The following is a 19,020-nucleotide window of genomic DNA, read 5'->3' on the forward strand; positions in this document are numbered from 1 at the left end:
GCTGTTTGGATAAAAAAGGGGCTTGCAAGGAAGAAAGCAGAGGGTAGTTGTGGAAGGAAAGTATTCTGCCTGGAGGTCGGTGACTAGTGGAGTGCTGCAAGGATCTGTCCTGGGACCCCTGCTCTTTGTGATTTTCATAAATGACCGGGATGAAGAGGCAGAAGGATGGGTGAGTAAGTTTGCGGATGACACGAAGATTGGAGAAGTGGCAGGAGCTGTAGGTTGTCGAAGGTCACATGAGTATACAGACAGGATGCAGAGTGGAGCAGAAAAGTGGCAGATGGAGTTCAAACCTGATAAGTGTGAGGTGATGTATGTTGGAAGGACAAACCAGAAGATTGAGTACAGGGTTAATGGTCGGTTAAGTAAGAGTGTGGATGAACAGGGGGACCTTGGGGTTCAAATCCATACATCACTCATGGTTGCTATACTGGTTGATAGGACAGTTAAGAAGGCCTGTGGGAAGCTAGGCTTCATTAATAGGGGGATTGAGTTCAAGAGTAGAGAGGTCATGTTGTAACTCTACAAATCTCTGGTGAGACCACAGTGAGAGTATTGTGTACAGTTCTGGTCACCTCATTAGAGGAAGGATGTGGAAGCTATGGAGAGGGTGCAGAGGAAATTTACCAGGTTGTTGCCTCGATTGGAAAACACGTCTATGAGGCAAGGTTAGCAGAGCTGGGACTTTTCTCTTTGGAGCATGGAAGGATCAGAGGGGACTTGATAGAGGTCTACAAGATTATGAGAGGCATAGATAGGGTGGATAGTCAGTACTTGCTTCCCAGGGCACGAATTGCAAACACCGGAGGTCATATGTACAAAGTTAAGGGAGGGAAGTTTAGGGGAGACATCAGGGGTAAGTTTTTTACACAGAGGGTTGTGGGTGCCTGGATTGACTTGCCAGGGATGGTGGTGGAGGTTAAAACATTAGGGATATTTAAGAGCATCTTGAATAGGCATATGGATGGAAGAAAAATAGAGGGTTACGGAGTAGTCTGGGTTTAGTACACTTTTTTTAGGAATATATGAGGGCCGAAAGTCCTGTACTGTGCTGTAGTATTCTAGTCTCTAGTGTGGTGTTTTGCTTACACCAAATATAGCATTTAGACTGAGCGCCAATAAGCTCAATTTTGAGTTAATCAGACCTTCGAACTTCAGGGTCTCCCAGATGCCTTCTGGCAAACTCTGGCCGAAATTTCATGTGAGTTTTCTCTTTTCAACAGTGCGTTTGTGTTTGCCACTCTCCCATAAATCTGTGACTGGTGAAGCGCCCGGGCAACAGTTATTGTCTGCGCAGTCTCTACAATCCCAGCAACTGAAGCTTGTAAATCCTCACGAGTTGTCATAGGTCTCTTGGTGGCCTCCCTCACCCGTCCTCTTATTGCACTGTTGCTCAGTTTCTGAGGACAGTTCCTCCAGGCAGATTTACAGCTGTGCCATTTTCTTTCCATTTCTTGATGATTGACTTAACTGTACTGCAAGGGATATTCAGTGACTTGGATATTTTCTTATATCTATCTCCTGACTTAAGCTTTTCAATAACCTTTTTGCGGAGCTGCTTGGTGTGTTCTTTTGTTTTCGGGTTTTTTTTTTTTTTGCCAGGATACTGACTCAGCAGCAGTTGGACCTTCCAGATACAGGTGTATTTTACTACAATCGGTTGAAACAACTTGACTGCACACAGGTGTCCAAAAACAGATCTTATTTAACTAATCATGTGACTTATAAAACCAATTGGCTGCAACAGTGTTGATTTGGTGTCACATTAAAAGAGGATGAATATTTATACAATCAATTATTTTGTGTTTTATATTTGGAATTGAGTTAGATCACTTTAAATAGATGTTTTCACATTGACTTACGTAAGTATTTTATGTTGATCATTGTCAGAAAAGACACATTAAATCAAATGTCATTGAACGTTGTGAAACAATAAAACATGAAAAGAGAGAACATAGAAATCTACAGCACATTACAGGTCCTTTAGCCAGCAATGTTGTGCTGACCATGTAACCTACTCTAGAAAATGTCCAGTATTGTCCTACAGTATAATCCTCTATTTTTCTAAGGTCTGTATACGTATCTAAGAGTCTCTGAAAGGACCCTATTGTGTTCGCATCTACTATCTTGCTGGGAATGCATTCCATGCACCCACCTGTATCTGCATGATATCCCTCTGTACCTAATTCCAAGCACCTTAAAATATGACCCCTCGTGCTAGCCATTTCAGAACTTGGATAAAGCCTCTGTCTATCTACAAGATCAATGCCCCTCATCATCTTATACACCTCTATGAGGTCACCTCTCATCATCCATCGCTCCAAGAAGAAAAGGTCAATTTCACTCACCGTACTCTCATAAGGCACACTCTCCAATCCAGGCAACTGCCTTGTAAATCTCCTCTGCATTCTCTCTACGGTGTCCACATCTTTCCTGTAGTGAGGTGACCAAAACTGAACACAGTATCCAAGTGAGGTCTAACTATGGTCTTATATGGCTTTAAGCATCATGTGGATAGTCAGAGGCTTTTTTTTCCCCAGGGCTGAAATGGCTAACACGGGAGGCCACAATTTTAAGGTGCTTGGATGTAGGTACAGAGGAGATGTCAGGGGTAAGTTTTTTTTTACACACAGTGGTGAGTGCGTGGAATAGTCTGCTAGCGACGGTGGTGGACACGGATACGATAGGGTTTTTTAAGAGTCTCCTGGATAGGGACATGGAGCTTGGAAATATAGAGTGCTGTGGGTAACCCCGGGGAATATTTAAAGTAAGTACATGTACGCACAGCATTCTAGGCCGAAGGGCCTGTATTATGCTGTAGGGTTTCTGTGTTTCTGTTTCTGTCTCACAGGTCTCGAAATCAATCCCACAGCTGATGAAAGCACTCACACCATACGCCTTCTGAACAACACTGTCAACCTCCACAGCAGCTTTGAGTGTCTTATGGACACAAACCCCAAGATCCCTCTGATCCGCCACACTGCCAAGAGTCTGACCATTAATACTATATTCTGTCTTGAAATTTGATACCCCTGGTCACCGTTCTGAATGCAGAATTCGAACCATCTACAACTATCTTTTGCCTTCTGTGAGCAGCCAATTCTGGATCCACAAAGCAACGTCTATTGGATCCCATGCCTCATTACTTTCTGAAGGAGCCTTGCCTGGGGAACCTTGTCAAATGCCTTCCTGAAATCCATAGGCGCCACATCCGCTGCTCTACCTTCATCAAAGTGTTTTGTTGCGTCCTCAAATAGTTCAATCAGGTCCGTAAAGCATGACCTGCCCTTGATAAAGCGAAGTTGACAATCCCTAATCAGATTATTTGTTTCCAAATGCTCATAAATCCTGCCTCTCAGAATCTTCTTTAACAACTTGCCCATCACTGAAGTAAGATTCACTGCTCTATAATTTACTGGGTTATCTCTAGACTCTTCCTTGTACAAGGGAACAATATTTGCAAACCTCCAATTCGCTAGTATTTTCCCCATCATATTGATAATGGAAAGATCATCATCAGAGGCTGAGCAATCTCCTTCCTTGCTTCCCATGGTAGCCTGGGGTATATCTCTTACAGTCCTGCGACATATCTAACTTAATACATTTCACAAGCTCCAGCACATACACTTTCTTAATGCCTATACACTCAAATACCTCAGAATATTCCGCAGGATGTGGAATTCTCCTCAGGACGGAGGAGAAGATGGCGGCGTGACGCAGCGTGCGCGGCCTCTGCGGTGAATGATATCTGTATGTGTTAAGTAGGGTACCGTGAACAATTCTGATTTGATGGAGACACGTGAAAACACGGCGGAACATCTGGAGAAACTTCTGAAACGTCCACTTCGCTGCCGCTGTAACTGTGTGGTCCGGAATCTCCGGAGGTGAAGGCCTCCTGACTTTCCCAATCCACTTTCATATTAAAATCCCCCATAATTATCTTGACATTTTCCTTCTGACACGCGTTTTCTATTTCCAGCTGCAACTTGTAGTCCACATCCCGGCTGCTGTTTGGAGGCCTGTATATAACTGCTATTAGTGTCTTTTTACCCTTGCCATTTCTTCATTCCACCCACAAGGATTCTGCCTCTTCAGATCCTATGTCCCTTCTTTCTATTGTTTTGATATTGTTACTTACCACCAGGGCCACGTCACCTCCTTTACCTACCTTCCTTTCTTTCCTATACACTGTGTATCCTTGGATATTCAGCTCCCAATCACATCCATCATTTAGTCATGACTCGGTGATGGCCACAATGTCATATCTTTTAACCTGCAGCTGTGCAGCAAGGTTATCCACTTTATTTCTAATGCTGCGTGTATTTAAGTACCGTACATTTAGATCAGTATCTGCTGCCGATTTTGCTATATTTCTATTCTGCAGCAAATTATCCTGTACATTTACCGGCCTGTCCTTCTTGCCATCTTTGCTGCACAGTATTTTTGACTTATTTCTATTTTCCTCTTCCTCGATCCTAACAGATTGGTTTCCTTCCCCTTGCCGACTTAGTTTAAACCCTCCCTAAGAGCTATATTAAACAATCCCGCCAGGATATTACTGCCTTTTGAGTTCAGGTGTAATCCATCTTTTTTTGTATAAGTCATACCTTCCCCAAAATACATCCCAATGATTCAAGAATTTGAAGCCCTGCCCCCTGCACCCGTTACTTAGCCACACATTCAGCTGCTTAATTCTGCTATTCTTAGCATCATTAGCGTGCAGCTCAGGCAGCAATCCTGATATTATTACTCGGGAGGTCCGACTTTTCAATTTTCTTCCTAGCTCCCAGTAACCTTTCTTCAGGACCTCCTGTCTTTTTCTGTCTATGTCATTGGTACCAACATGTACCAACATGTACCATGGCCCTCTCTCCTCAGAATACTCTGGACTCGATCTGAGACATCCCGTACCTTGGCACCAGAGAGGCAACACAGAATCCGGGTATCCTTGTCCGGCTCGCAGAATCTCTTGTCCATCCCCCTTATGACGGAATCCCCTATAACTACCGTATTTCTTCTTGCTCTCTTGATTTCGGCACTGGGCAGAATGCCAGAGTCTCGTTCACTGTGGTCCTCCTCTGTCAGGTCTGCCTCTTCAACAGTATCCAAAACAATATATCGATTTCTGAGGGGGACTGTCACAGGGGTGCTATCCACTACCTCTGTATAGGTAGTACCTATCAGCTCCTCACTTTCCCTAATTAGCCAAAGGTCATCAATTTCCATCTCCAGCTCCTTAACACGGTCCTTCAGGAGCCTCATCTCAGTGCACCTGGTGCACATGTATCCTTGGGGGAGGCTGCGGGTCTCCCAGGGTCCCCAACCTGGCACTCCAAGCACAACACTAATGCTAGATGCATACCTCTAATGCTACTGTTTGTATTAAATACCAGAAAACTGTAACTTACTCCGTTACTGTGAGACTCAACGGTCGAAGTCCGTTGAGCCAAAACCCTTTCACTCTGCACCCTCTCACTCCGCAGCCCGCTCCGACACTGCCCGCAGGATATAGCGGTTTTCTTTTTGAACTGTTCGCGCTCAACCGGCTGACGTCACCCGCCTGCGCAGTCTGGCCTCTCTCCTACTCCGGGAAATAAAATGTCTTCTCGCTGGAAATCCTTAGCCTCATACCGCTGTCTTCTTGATCCGAAGAGAAAATTATGGTATTGCTTTGCACTGCTGTAACTATGTGTTATAATTATATGGTCTTGTCAGCGTTAGTCTTTGGTTTGTCCTTTTTTTGTGTGATATCATCTGGAGCAACATGTATCATTTCTTAGTGCATGATTTCTAAATGACAATAAACGAGGACTGAGTGTCTTCATAATCTAAGGTAATCTAATAATCTAATATTTAAAATAACCTACAGATTGAGAAACATCTGTTGAGAATGTAGCGTGAATTCTAACAAAATCAACTTGACATTGCTGGCAACCCCCAATGATATGTTATACTTGCATGACGTTCCCTCAACTCCAATGATAATTATTACAAAAGTCGATGATATGTTATTATTATTATTTAGGTGCCTTACCGTTCGGCATGGGCGATCATGTCTCTCCATCCATCACGGTCTCTGACCCTCCGAATTGTAGTTGTTGCCTCCCTTGTTTCTAACCATGATGTTAATCCAACTATAATTTTCATTCTCTGTCTGCCTCTGCTTCTTCTTCCTTCCAGCTTTCCAGTTGTACCTAAATGTTCTAATGTCTCTCTTCGCATGAAGAGTCCAAAGAACTTTGATGGTTGTTTTCTGAGTTTTTTAAAAGTAATGTACGTCTTTTTTTCGTTCTTTGCAGAACTTCTTCGTTGGTTATCCTGTCCGTATATGATATGCATCGCATTCTTCTGAGGAACCACATCTCTGCTGCATTGATTCTTTTTTCCATTGCATTTGTGATGGTCCATGAATCGCAGCCATACATCAATATAGGGAGAATGTAGCAGCTGTCAGTTCTAAGGCGGATGTCAATCATTATTTTCTTGTTCGTTAGGATGTTTCTTATTTCTGTAAATGCTGTTCGTGCCATTGCTATTCTTGCTTTTATGTCTGTTTCACATTTGCCATCAGATGTTACCCATGATCCAAGGTACTTGAAGTTGTGAACTTGTTTCAGGATTTCGTTTACCAATACGATCCCACAGTTTGGATATCAGCTTTCTTTGATATTACCATTACTTCAGCTTTCTTTTTGTTTAAGGTTAGGCCAAGTCTTTCGCTCTCTGTGTTGATGGTAGATGCTAGTTTCTTTAAATTTACTTCACTGTTTGCTATCAGTACTGTATGATCCGCATAGCGGAGGTTGTTGATATTGTATCCTCTTATGCTTATTCCAGGTAGGTCTTGTATGGTTCTCATGATGATTTCACTGTACAGGGAGAACAGCTCTGGTGATAGAACACAACCCTGTCTGACTCCTCGCTTTATTGGCTGATATTCACCAATCTCGTTGTCTATCTGTATGGCTGCACTTTGTTGCCAGTAATTCTTAGATCTTTTCCGTCGATATTAACATCTTTAAGCATTTTCATGATGACCTGGAGTTTCACTGTGTGAAAGGCTTTTGTGTAGTCAATGAAACAGAAGTATAGGTCTTGAAGTCTAGGTCTTAATTTTTCTACACCAAAATCTTCTAGCGCTTCATGCAGTTTTACCAGAAAGTTATCTGGACACGATAATTTTCCCTTTCACATTTTCTTCATAGTATGTTCCACTTCTTCTTTCAGTATTGGCAACAACAGTGATATGTATCCGATCCTTTATTAGCAATTAGCAAACATACAATCGCGAAGCAATGGAACTGAAGTGTAGCCAAGTGTCAGTTCAGCGTATTTGAATGGATAATAATAAAATATATGACATCGGTCAGTTCCTAGCTGTGTATCGCATGGAACACAGCACAAATATGTAACTAATTCCCTCCGCGTTTACCAAACCCCGGCTGATGCGGATCATAAAAAAAAGCATCATAAATACACAATGCAGATAGAGAACAGATACATGACTCCGACACACAGGCTCAGCTCCGATACATGGTCTTCCACCTGAAATATTAACATACCCTCTGTCTTGTTGAATAATTCCAGCATTTTGTTTTATTTATTTAATCAACAATCAACAATCTCCTCCCTCAGTTCCCGCAGCAGCTTGGGGTATAATTCATCCAGTCCCGGCGACTTATCAAACTTAAAGACTTTCAAAAGCTCGAGCACATCCTCTTTCTTCAAGTCTATACACTCAAGCATTTCAGTCCGCTGTAAGTCACGCCCACAATTTCCAAGGTCCTTTCCACTTGTGAATACTGAAGCAAAATATTCATTAAGTACATCAGAATGTTTTAAATGATCGGCAGATTGAGAAACATCTGTTGAGAATGTGGTGGTGAATTCGAACAAAACCAAGTTGCTGTTGCTGGCGACCCCACAGGTTTGTTATATTTTCATGGCTCCCGTCAGCTACAGTGATAATTGTTACAAATGTCGGTGATATGTATTCCATTCTTTATTAGCAATCAGCAAACATGCAATCGTGAAGCGATGTAACTGAAGTGTACCCAAGTGTAAGTTCAGCATATTTGAGAGGATAATAACAAAATATATGACATCCGTCAGTCGCCAGCTGTGTACCCCATGGAACAAAGCACGAATATGTAACTGATTCCCTCCGCGTTGCTAGTTACCATAAGAAGCATCATAAATACGCCACACAGAATACAATGTAGATAGAGAACAGATACGTGGCTCCTACAGACAGGCTCAGTGCTGATACAGGGTCTTCCACCAAAAATATTAACACACTCTCTGTCTTGTTGAATAATTCCAGCATTTTGTTTTATTTATTTCAAAGAATTTTTGCCAAATGTTGTTTTGGATGTATGGCGCCTACATTGTGTTTAACAATGTGCCATGTAACTATTTGATAATAACCAGGTGATATGCTCAAAGAAATTTTGATCGGAGTACTGAAGATAATTATGGTCTTAAAGTCCTGCTAGAGAAACTGTAACGGTTTAGGACTAGATGTCTTGATGCTGTGGGTGGGATTGCGTTGATAGGGATGTCAGAGTGTTTCTATGTAGAAACAAATCATATATTGCTATAGGTGTCAATGCCAGGCGATGTTAAACTGAAAGGAGACGATGAGAATCAGTTCTGACTAAGAAATCTGTATAATTCAGTGACAAGAGCAATAGATGTCCCATTGGTCAGCAGAAATGTTTCACCCCACACTGCTGTAATAGCTGTCCATTACTCACCACAGCGCCACCAGTGGTAGGAGGACCAAAGCAGCGGGCGCTGTCAGCTCAACCTGCCTTGCCTTTCTGTTAACACATCCCTCCCGGTCCAGGACGCAAGTTTGCTCCCTAAAAGGGAATTGCCTGCAATAAGGCGAGTAGATACCCTGGAGAATCCTGGCCCAGTGTACAATCCATGAAGACAGCGGAAATGTGCATTGTGTGACTGTGGGTGGACGGGCGCAGGTGGACCAGGCCATGCCATGGCTTCAGTGGGCAGGCCCAATATGTTTGGAAGTGTTTGCCTCCGTTTATAAACAAAACGGTGTTCTCCTTTAAACCCTAATTAACGTTTGACCCTTCCGTTATTTTTTTATTTTTTTATTTTTTTTTTGTTACAGAGCAGCAAAAACTGGTCACTCCCGTCGTCAAAAAGGGTCAAGATGTGAGCAGTGGAGGAGTTCCAGTGACGTCAACATCGGGAAAGGACACGGGTATGTTAGCGTCTGCTCCTGCTCCTCTAACAGATTGTGATGGACATTAAAATAGCGAGTTACTCTAGAAGATAAGTCATTCCACAGGTGCTGAAAGTTCTGGGCAGCAAAAAGACACACAAAACATTTGCAGAACTCAGCAGGTCAGGCAGCATCCATAGAGAGGAATAAACATTTTACGCTTAAGATCAGGACCACAAGGAATAGAAAGTAATGTGGCAATATCTGGAATTTTGTCCCCTTCATTTTCAGTCCCAATGAAGGGCCTTGGCCCGAAACGTTGATTGTTTATTCTCCTCTACAGATGCTGCCTGACATGCTGAGTACCTCCTGCATTTTGTGAGATATTCCAGAGATTTTTCTGAGGAAGAGTTTGACCAGGCAGGCAGACAGTGACTCAGAGCAAAGCGGTGGTGATGGGCAGTACCAGGGAGTGATGGTGATGGGTTACTATATTCTCAGGAATAAACAGAGTCCTTTCCAGACAGAGAGATATAATCCTGGGACGAAGAAGGTTCAACAGATGGAACTAAACCCCCTCCTACACCCCCGATTCTCCGACCCCCTGGCCGCATCAATGCTCCTCATCCGCAGCCCCACACCTGTCTACCCCTTCCCATCTCGGATTGTGTTCCATGACCTCATGCACCAATTTTAGTTTCCTGAGAGAAAGTTGCTGTCTAATGGGACGTTGATAATTTATTCAATTGTTTCCCCATTTTCCTTCACATGTCCGAGCTCAGTGATCACTGAGCTCCTGGCAAGCTGGAACAATTTCCAGCTGCTGCAGTTGACGGATTTCTACCGGGACAGGCTGGAGCAGGCGATGGAAGGAGGGGTGCACGGAGTGAGCCTGGCGTTAACAGCCGAGAATCAGTTCAGTGGAGAGGAACATCGGGTGAGTGGGAGGGAGAATGGGTTTGAATTTTCACACATCACAGGACTGATGGGTGTCGGAACTCTGACTCATCGGATATGAAATTAGATAAACAAACAGCTGGAAAATAAATACTGTACATGCAATTACAAACATGTGACTCTGAACCAGTGATAGAAAGGGGTGAAAAGACCCCGCGGACTGGTGGGTGGCTGCTCAGTGTTCAGAGTGAGTTGAGCAGGTAACAGTTGTGTGAGTTTACAGTACTAAATGGAAATATGACGAGAAGTTTCCGTTTGGGAAGACCGTACAGCGTGACGGCAGGATGTCAGTGAGAACCGGGACATCATCAGTGCTTGCCACAGGAGCTGGAGTGTGTTCTGTTCTGGGTGGAGATGATTGTGTTACAATCTGTAACTGCAAACAGTGTGAATCGGGGAATACTGCCATGTTGTAATGTGTAATCACTGAATAAACCTTCACTGGAAAAGGCAAAGGAAAGGCGTCAGGTGTCAGCCGGTAATCCGCTGTCATGTTGGAACAGGTTGATTAAGGAGATGAATTACGTCACCTTTTCTGCAACTTCTCTGCAACTGCTCACTGTTATAAAATCTCTCCTGACTTCTTTCTTCCTCTGCGATCATTATTTTCTGATTTTTGTTCTACACCATCAAATCCGGTGAGGAATTATTTACGGATTTGGAGCCACATCAATGAAGCGGTCACAGACCAGCCAGCATCTCATTGACTGGCAGACCAGGTTCACGGTGAATGTCCCTCCGTGTTCTCTGCACTCCGAATGTACAGTCCATGTCCAGACAGGATCAGCACCCGTCCGGGTAACTGCTCAGTGTGATCCTGTTACAGAGCACATCATTTACTCCTCATTCTCAGTGTGAATCTGTCAGTCCCCAATATGTTCACTGTTACTCTTCACAGAAAATCTCTGATCTCGCTGATAAGGGAGAGCGGGCGGACAGTTCTAAACTCCTCCTGAGCCTGGTGATGGAGAAAGGTTCCCGCGCCCGGAGGGTGATGTGGGAAACCTTTGTGAAAATGCGGATTGGTGTCCCAAAGTTGGACAAAATACTGAACGAAATACAGGAACATGGTGAGATAATATCACAGTTAATATAATTTTCGAGTTCAACACTACCCACTTTATAATTTTACACATTTCAATTCCTCAAATTGTTTAAATCCGAACAGATTGTGTTCCAGTCCATCGACCTGTACCGGCGATTCCCAGAGAGCTGAAAGGTAAGTGAAGAAACGGCTGTTACCATCACTGGCTGATGTTGTGTAGGGCCATGTCGTTGTTGAGCTACGGGAATTTGACCAGGTAAATGTTGGCACTGTGACACAATGCATATGGAGACACATGGCAAATGCTTGCTGGAGGGAGAGTATTCACAGGACAGCATGAGGAACAACTCAGAGAGTTGGGGAGTTTTCTGAAAGGGATCACTCCTCTCTGGGTCCTGCAATGACAGGTCCCTCAACCGGGGCCAGAGTGGAAAAGAGGACGATCTGGAGGAGTGAAATTCACAGAAATTTCCTCACTCCAAAAGATGAAATCCTTCCCCTACAGCGACACAACCCGTGGAAGAGCCCTTATCCTGGAGCACTTCTCCAAATTTCTTCAGATCCTACAGGTTGTCATTTTTAGAATTGGGAGTCCGTTGAAGCTCTCGTCACAAAATAACAATGAGAGCATCCATTTAATGAGAAAATCATGTAACACCCAACTGCTCTGTTCAACCCCAAAACAGCAAATGAACCCCACTCTGTTCACATCTGCACCCCCTTCGTGCAAACACTGTTAGAGTTACCCAGTTTAATTTCCCACTCAATAATCCTGGGAATTCCATCAGGAGACAGTGTCAGTGAGGCTGAGATTCGGGAGAAAATCCTCTGCTCAGTCCACAGAAGCTGACATTCATGTGTGTCTGTGTTGTGTGATGGACACTGTGGAAGGGTGAGATGGGAATTAGGACAGAGAAACCGAGTGTTGTGGTGCGGCAGGGAATGTGCAAATGACTGAAAGTATCTACAAATAATATTGCAATTAATGAAATTGTGGCCGTCTGGATGAGAGCTCACTACATGCGTAAGCACGTTGTTTCAGTGAAAATAGAGCCCGCGGCAGTGCATGAGCTGAAGAGATTGTAACGCTTCATACTCTCAGACTGAGTTGGATCACTCAAATGCACATTTAACAGAGGAGAGGAGAGTAGGAAAGCCAAGTTTCTTTAAAAAAAAATCTGAAAGCAGCCCATTTTTATCCGATTTTTCGAAGCTCTTGCACAGAAACATAAGGAATCTTGGCCAGAACAGTGGTTCAGCCGCTGTCATTTCCAAGAAACAAATTCCAAAGATGCCAATTTACGTATGGGACCAGAGATAGACAAATCAGGAAGTTTACAAAGTTCTCACGCTTCTGTTACCTCTGTTATTGTTTTTCTTATCCGTATTCAGAGAATAAAGCCCCTCAGTTTGGTAGATCTCTGCAAATTGCCTGCAAACTTATTCTTCATTGTTATCCATGTTGTTTACCGAGGGATCAGACACGTCAGTGAAATACCCACGCCTATTCCCAAATACGAAACAATTTCTGTCAATGATTATTGAAGAACATCATTGCTACGACTGTCACATTCTCTAAAGTAACTATTTCAACAATCAATGTTTTTCCTGCGCTCCATATCTCAGCCGAATACGTTGGATAGAGTCCGCACACTCCCAGCAGGATCCCGACACACTGGGAGACCCCACACACCCTTGGTAGGGTCCTGACAAAATGCTGGCCGCACACACACCCCTGGCAGGGTCCTGAAACACTAGGAAACCACCTACCACTAGCACGATCCTGACACTCTGCGAGACCCCTCATATATCTGACCGGATCCTGACACACTGGGAGATACCACACAACCCTGGCAAGTTCCTGAGACACTGTGTTTGCATGGGCTTCTTTACCGTGACTCAACCTGGAAATTACCCTTCCGGGAATCTTCCATGAGGACCCCTAAATCCCTCTGCTCATCTGATGTTTGAACCTTCTCCCCGTTTTGATATTCATCCACGCTATTGTTCTTTTTATCAAAAACGAAATCTCACCATTTTCCCAACACTGCATTCCATCTGCCACTTCTTGGCACATTCATCCAATTTTATCTTGTTAAGGAGACACAAATGTGCCACCTTATCAAACGCCTTCTGAATAGTAAGTACATGACATCCATTGTCTTTCCTTTGTCCACTGTGCTTGTTACTTCCTCTAAGAAACCATGCTGACTCTGACTTATTTTATCATTAGTCTCCAAGTACCTTGAAAACTCATCCTTTAGAAAAGACTCCAACACTTTCCCAGCCCCTGGGGTTAGGCTAACTGGCCCATAATTTCCCTTCTTTTGTCTCCCTCCCTTCTTAAAGCTTTTTAGAAGCCTTTTTGAAACATAGAAACATAGAAACCCTACAGCACACTACAAGCCCTTCGGCCCACAAAGCTGTGCCTAACATGTCCTTACTTTAGAAATTACCTAGGGTTACCCATAGCCCTCTATTTTTCTAGGCTCCATGTACCTATCCAGAAGTCTCTTAAAATACCCTGTCGTATTCGCCTCCACCACCGTTGTCGGCAGCCTATTCCATGCACTCACTGCCCTCTGCGTAATAAAAAAGACTTACCCCTGACATCTCCTTCTTCCAAACACCTTAAAACTGTGCCCTCTCGTGTTAGCCATTTCAACCCTGGGGGGAAAGCCTCTGCCTCTCATCATCTTATACACCACTTTTGTTAGATTTTAAAACCTTTTCAGTAATCGAACTTCCTACTCACTTTTGCTGCCTTATCTGTCCTTCCCTTGGTTTTTATGCAGTCCTTAACTTCCACTGTCAGCCACGATTCCCTACCCCTGCTGTTTGAGAACTTATTCCTCTATGGGACAGATCTATCCTGCGGTTTGTGAAATATTCCCAGAATCTCCAGCCATCTCTGCTCTGCTGTCATCAGCGCATGTATCCTTCAGCAGTCCTCCACTGCAAGCTCTTCTCTCATGCTTCAGAAATTAGTTTCATTCCGTTGTGATACAGAAACATGTGAGTTATGTTTCTCCCTCTGAAACTGCAGTATCAATTCAATTATATTATGAACACCGCCTCCTCAGGGTCCCCTTATGTTACTAATATCTGAGTTATTACACAATGCCCAATCTAAGATAACCTTTCCCCAAGTAGGCACAAGCAAAAGCTGCTCTAAAATTCCTTCTCGTAGGTATTCAACAAATTCCCTCTCTTGCGATCAGAGATCAACCTAATGTTCAGAAACCTCTTGCATATTGAAGCCCCCAATTCAATTCTGTCATTACCCTTATTACATGCATTTTCAAGCACCCTTTGCAATTTTATCCCCACTTTGGCTACAATTTGAAGGCCTGTATAAGATTCCCATAATGCATTTTAACCATTGCAATTTATTAACTCCACCCACAAAAACTCAACACTCTCTGACTGTAAGACGCCTCTTTCTGAAGATATAATTCCACCTCTTACCAGCACATCACCACATAAACCTTCCTGTCTGTCCTTCCGATACAAAGTTTATCTTTTCAGATTAAGCTCCCAACTATGGTTTTCTTTCAGCCATGACTCAGTGATGCCCACAATCTCATACCGACCGATCTCTAATTGCGCCACGAGTTCATTATTCTGAATGCTACCCGGATTTAAATACGGCACCTTCAGTCCTGCATTCTTCACCCTTTTGAACTTTGCCTCTGGGGTACAAATTAACTATTTGCCCTGACTGCATTTGTACCCATGTCATGCACTTGTCATCCTCAGCTTTATCATACTGGTTCCCATCCTCCTGCCATATTGTTTTAAACCATTTCCAACAGCTCGAGTAAACCTGCCACAGGAAGTTTGGTACCACTTGGATTCGAGTGCAACCTGTCCGTTTATACAGGTCCCACCTGCCCCAGAAGAGGTCCCAATTATCCAGCTATCTGAATCCCTGCCCCAACTCCAAATCTTCAGCCACACATTTACTGGTATGTGCCACTTCATTGTATTCCTGTCCTGCCTCTCAGCTTTCTTCCGTCCTTCCATCCTAACTGCCTGTACTCCTTTTTCAGGTCCTGACACACTGGGGAAACACCACACACTGCTGTAATGGTGCTGCACACTTTGAGACCCCACATATCCCTGACAGGTTCCTGACACACTGTGGGTCCCCATACACCTTGGCAGGCTCCTGACAGATTATGATATCGCACACACTCTGGAAGGGTCCTGACACACTGTGAGACCCAAAAACATCCGTGGGAGGGTCCTGACACACGCTGAGACTATGAGGGAGGGTTTAAACTAATGTGACAGGGGGTTGGGAAGCAGAGTGATAGGGCTGAGAATGGGGAAAACAGAAATAAATCAAAGATGGTGTGCAGCAGAGATGATAGAAAGAACGGGCAGGGGATGAGGCTTGATCACAGCCAGTGGCATGAGTTACAGGGCAATAGAGGCGTGGTGCAGTTAAAATAGAAAGCATCAAATGCTGGACTGAAGATGTTGTATTTGAATGCACGCAGCTTAAGGAATTAAATAGACGATCTTGAAATTCAGCTACAGATTGGTAAATATGACGTTGTGGCCATCTCTGAAACTTGGCTAAATGATAGATATTGGGAGTATTCTATAGGCCCCTTGGTAGCAGCAGAGATGCCGAGAAGCGGATTGGGAGGCAGATTTTCGAAAGGTACAAAAATAGCAGGGTTGTTATCATGGGTGACTTTAACTTCCCTAATATTGATTGGCACCTGATTAGTTCCAAGGGTTTAGATGGGGCAGAATTTGTTAAGTGTGTCCAGGACGTATTCCTGTCACAGTATGTTGACAGGCCGACTAGGGGTAATGCCATACTAGATCTGGTAATAAGTAATGAACCGGGTCAGGTCACAGATCTCTCAGTGGGTGTGCATCTGGGGGACAGTGACCACCGCTCCCTGGCCTTTAGCATTATCATCGAAAAGGATAGAATCAGAGAGAACAGGAAAATTTTCAAGTGGGGAAAGGCAAAGTATGAGGCTATAAGGCTAGAACTTGCGGGTGTGAATTGGGATGATGTTTTTGCAGGCAAATGTACTATGGACATGTGGTCGATGTTTAAAGATCTCTTGCAGGATGTGAGGGATTAATTTGTCCCGGTGAGGAAGATAAAGAATGGTAGGGTGAAGGAACCATGGGTGACAAGTGAGCTGGAAAATCTAGTCAGGTGGAAGAAGGCAGCATACATGAGGTTTAGGAAGCAGGGATCAGATGTGCCTATCGAGGAATACATGGTAGCAAAAAAGGAGCTTAAGAAGGGGCTGAAAAGAGCAAGAAGGGAGCATGAGAAGGCCTTGGCGGTTAGGGTGAAGTAAAACCACAAAGCATTCTTCAATTATATGAAGAACAAAAGGATGACAGGAGTGAAGGTAAGACCGATTAGAGATAGAGGTAGGAAGATGTGCCTGGAGGCTATAGAAGTGAGCGAGGTCCTCAATGAATACTTCTCTTCGGTGTTCACCAATGAGAAGGAACTTGATGATGGTGAGGACAATATGAGTGATGTTCTGGAGCATGTAGATATTAAGGGAGAGGAGGTGTTGGAGTTGTTAAAATACATTATGACGGATACGTCCCCGGGGCCTGACGGAATATTCCCCAGGTTACTCCACGAGGCGAGGGAAGAAATTGCTGATCCTCTGGCTAGGATCTTTATGTCCTCGTTGTTCACGGGAATGGTACGAGAGGATTGGAGGGAAGCGAAAGTTGTCTCCTTGTTCAGAATAGGTAGTAGGGATAGTCCGGGTAATTATAGACCAGTAACCCTTACATCTGTGGTGGGAAAGCTGTTGGAAGAGATTCTTAGATATAGGATCTATGGGCATTTAGAGAATCATTGTCTGATCAGGGACAGTCAGCACGGCTTTGTGAAGGGCAGATCGTGTCTAACAAGCCTGAGAGAGTTCTTTGAGAAGGTGACCAGGCATATAGATGAGGGTAGTGCAGTGGATGTGATCTACATGGATTGTAGTAAGGCATTTGACAAGGTTCCACACGGTAGGCTTATTCAGAAAGTTAGAAGTCATGGGATCCAGGGAAGTTTGGCCAGGTGGATTCAGAATTGGCTTGCCTGCAGAAGGCAGAGGGTGGTGGTGGAGGGAGTACATTCAGATTGGAGGATTGTGACTAGTGGTGTCCCACAAGAATCTGTTCTGGGACCTCTACTTTTCGTGATTTTTAGTAACGACCTGGATGTTGGGGGTAGAAGGGCTGGTTGGCAAGTTTGCAGACGACTCAAAGGTTGGTGGTGCTGTAGCTAGTGTAGAGGATTGTCAAAGATTGCAGAGAGACATTGATAGGATGCAGAAATTGGCTGAGAAGTGGCAGATGAAGTTCAATTAGGGGAAGTGTGAGGTGGTACACTTTGGAAGGACAACTGCAATGCAGAGTACAAAGTAAATGGCAGGAAACTTGGTAGTGTGGAGGAGCAGAGAGATCTGGGGGTACATGTCCACAGATCCCTGAAAGTTGCCTCACAGGTGGATAGGGTAGTTAAGAAAGCTTATGGGGTGTTAGCTTTCATAAGTCGAAGGATAGAGTTTAAGAGTCGCGATGTAATGATGCAGCTCTATAAAATCTGGTTAAGTCACACTTGGAGTACTGTGTCCAGTTTTGGTCGCCTCACTTTAAGAAGGATGTGGAAGCATTGGAAAGGGTACAGCGGAGATTTACCAGGATGCTGCCTGGTTTAGAGAGTATGGATTATGATCACAGATTAAGGGAGCTAGTTCTTTACTACTTGGAGAGAAGGAGGATGAGAGGAGACATGATAGAGGTGTACAAGATATTAAGAGGAATAGATCAAGTGGATAGCCAGCGCCTCTTCCCCAGGGCACCACTTCTCAATACAAGAGGACATGGCTTTAAGGTAAGGGGTGGGAAATTCAAGGGAGATATTAGAGGGAGGTTTTTTTTTTTTACTCGGAGAGTGGTTGGTGCGTGGAATGCAGTGCCTGAGTCAATGGTAAAGGTAGATACACTCGTGAAGTTTATGAGACTACTAGACAGGTATATGGAGGAATTTGAGGTGGGGGTTATATGGAGACAGGGTTTGAGGGTCGGCACAACATTGTGGGCCGAAGGGCCTGTGATGTGCTGTACTATTCTATGTTCTATGTTCTATGGCTGCCATTGAGAGCTGCACGTCCAAGGATATAAAGTGTCTTGGAAGGATAGTTTAGTATGTGGGGGGGGGAAGGGGGGCGGCCGTGGTGGTTTGGCTCTGTGTATAAGAAATAATATTGAACCCTTACAAAGGGATGACATAGGATTGGGAGGTCTGGAGTCTCTATGGGCTGAGTTAAGAAATGGCAAGGGTAAAAGACCCTAATGGCAGTTGTATACAGACTTCCAAACAGCAGCCAGGATGTGGACTACAAATTACAGCAGGAGATAGAAAAGGCGTGTCAGAAAGGCAATGTCTTGATAATCGTTGGGGATTTTAACATGAAAGTGGATTGGGAAAATCAGGTAAGCACTGGACCTCGAGAGAGAAATTTTGTAGAATGTCTAAGGGATGGATTTTTAGGACGGCTTGTTGTTGAGCCCAGTAGGGGATTGGCTGTGCTGGATTCGGTGTTGTGCAATAATCCAGAGGTGATGAGAGCTTAAGGTTAGGGAACCCTTCAGGAACAGTGATCGTAGTATGATTGAGTTCACATTGAAATTTGAGAGGGAAAAAAATAAAATCCAATGTGTCGGTATTTCGGTGGAATTAAGTAAATTACAACGGCATGAGGAGGAACTGGCTGAAGTTGACTGAAAAGGGGCATTTGCAGGAAGGACAGCAGAACAGCAATTGCTGGAG

General features: G+C 44.0%; 1 protein-coding gene across 1 annotated transcript in view; it reads left to right on the forward strand.

Annotated features, from left to right (window-relative positions):
* The window catches only part of LOC140208618 (NACHT, LRR and PYD domains-containing protein 3-like), a 48,928-nt gene that overhangs the window by 21,002 nt on the left and 8,906 nt on the right, over positions 1-19,020 (forward strand). Inside the window, exons 4-7 of the mRNA XM_072277423.1 lie at positions 9,137-9,229; positions 9,961-10,127; positions 11,046-11,217; positions 11,316-11,366. Of these exons, the coding sequence (XP_072133524.1) occupies positions 9,137-9,229; positions 9,961-10,127; positions 11,046-11,217; positions 11,316-11,366 (483 nt within the window). The remainder of the gene's footprint in view (positions 1-9,136; positions 9,230-9,960; positions 10,128-11,045; positions 11,218-11,315; positions 11,367-19,020) is intronic.

The sequence above is a fragment of the Mobula birostris genome, chromosome 13 (genome assembly GCF_030028105.1).
Source record: "Mobula birostris isolate sMobBir1 chromosome 13, sMobBir1.hap1, whole genome shotgun sequence".
In the NCBI taxonomy this organism is placed as follows: domain Eukaryota; kingdom Metazoa; phylum Chordata; class Chondrichthyes; order Myliobatiformes; family Myliobatidae; genus Mobula; species Mobula birostris.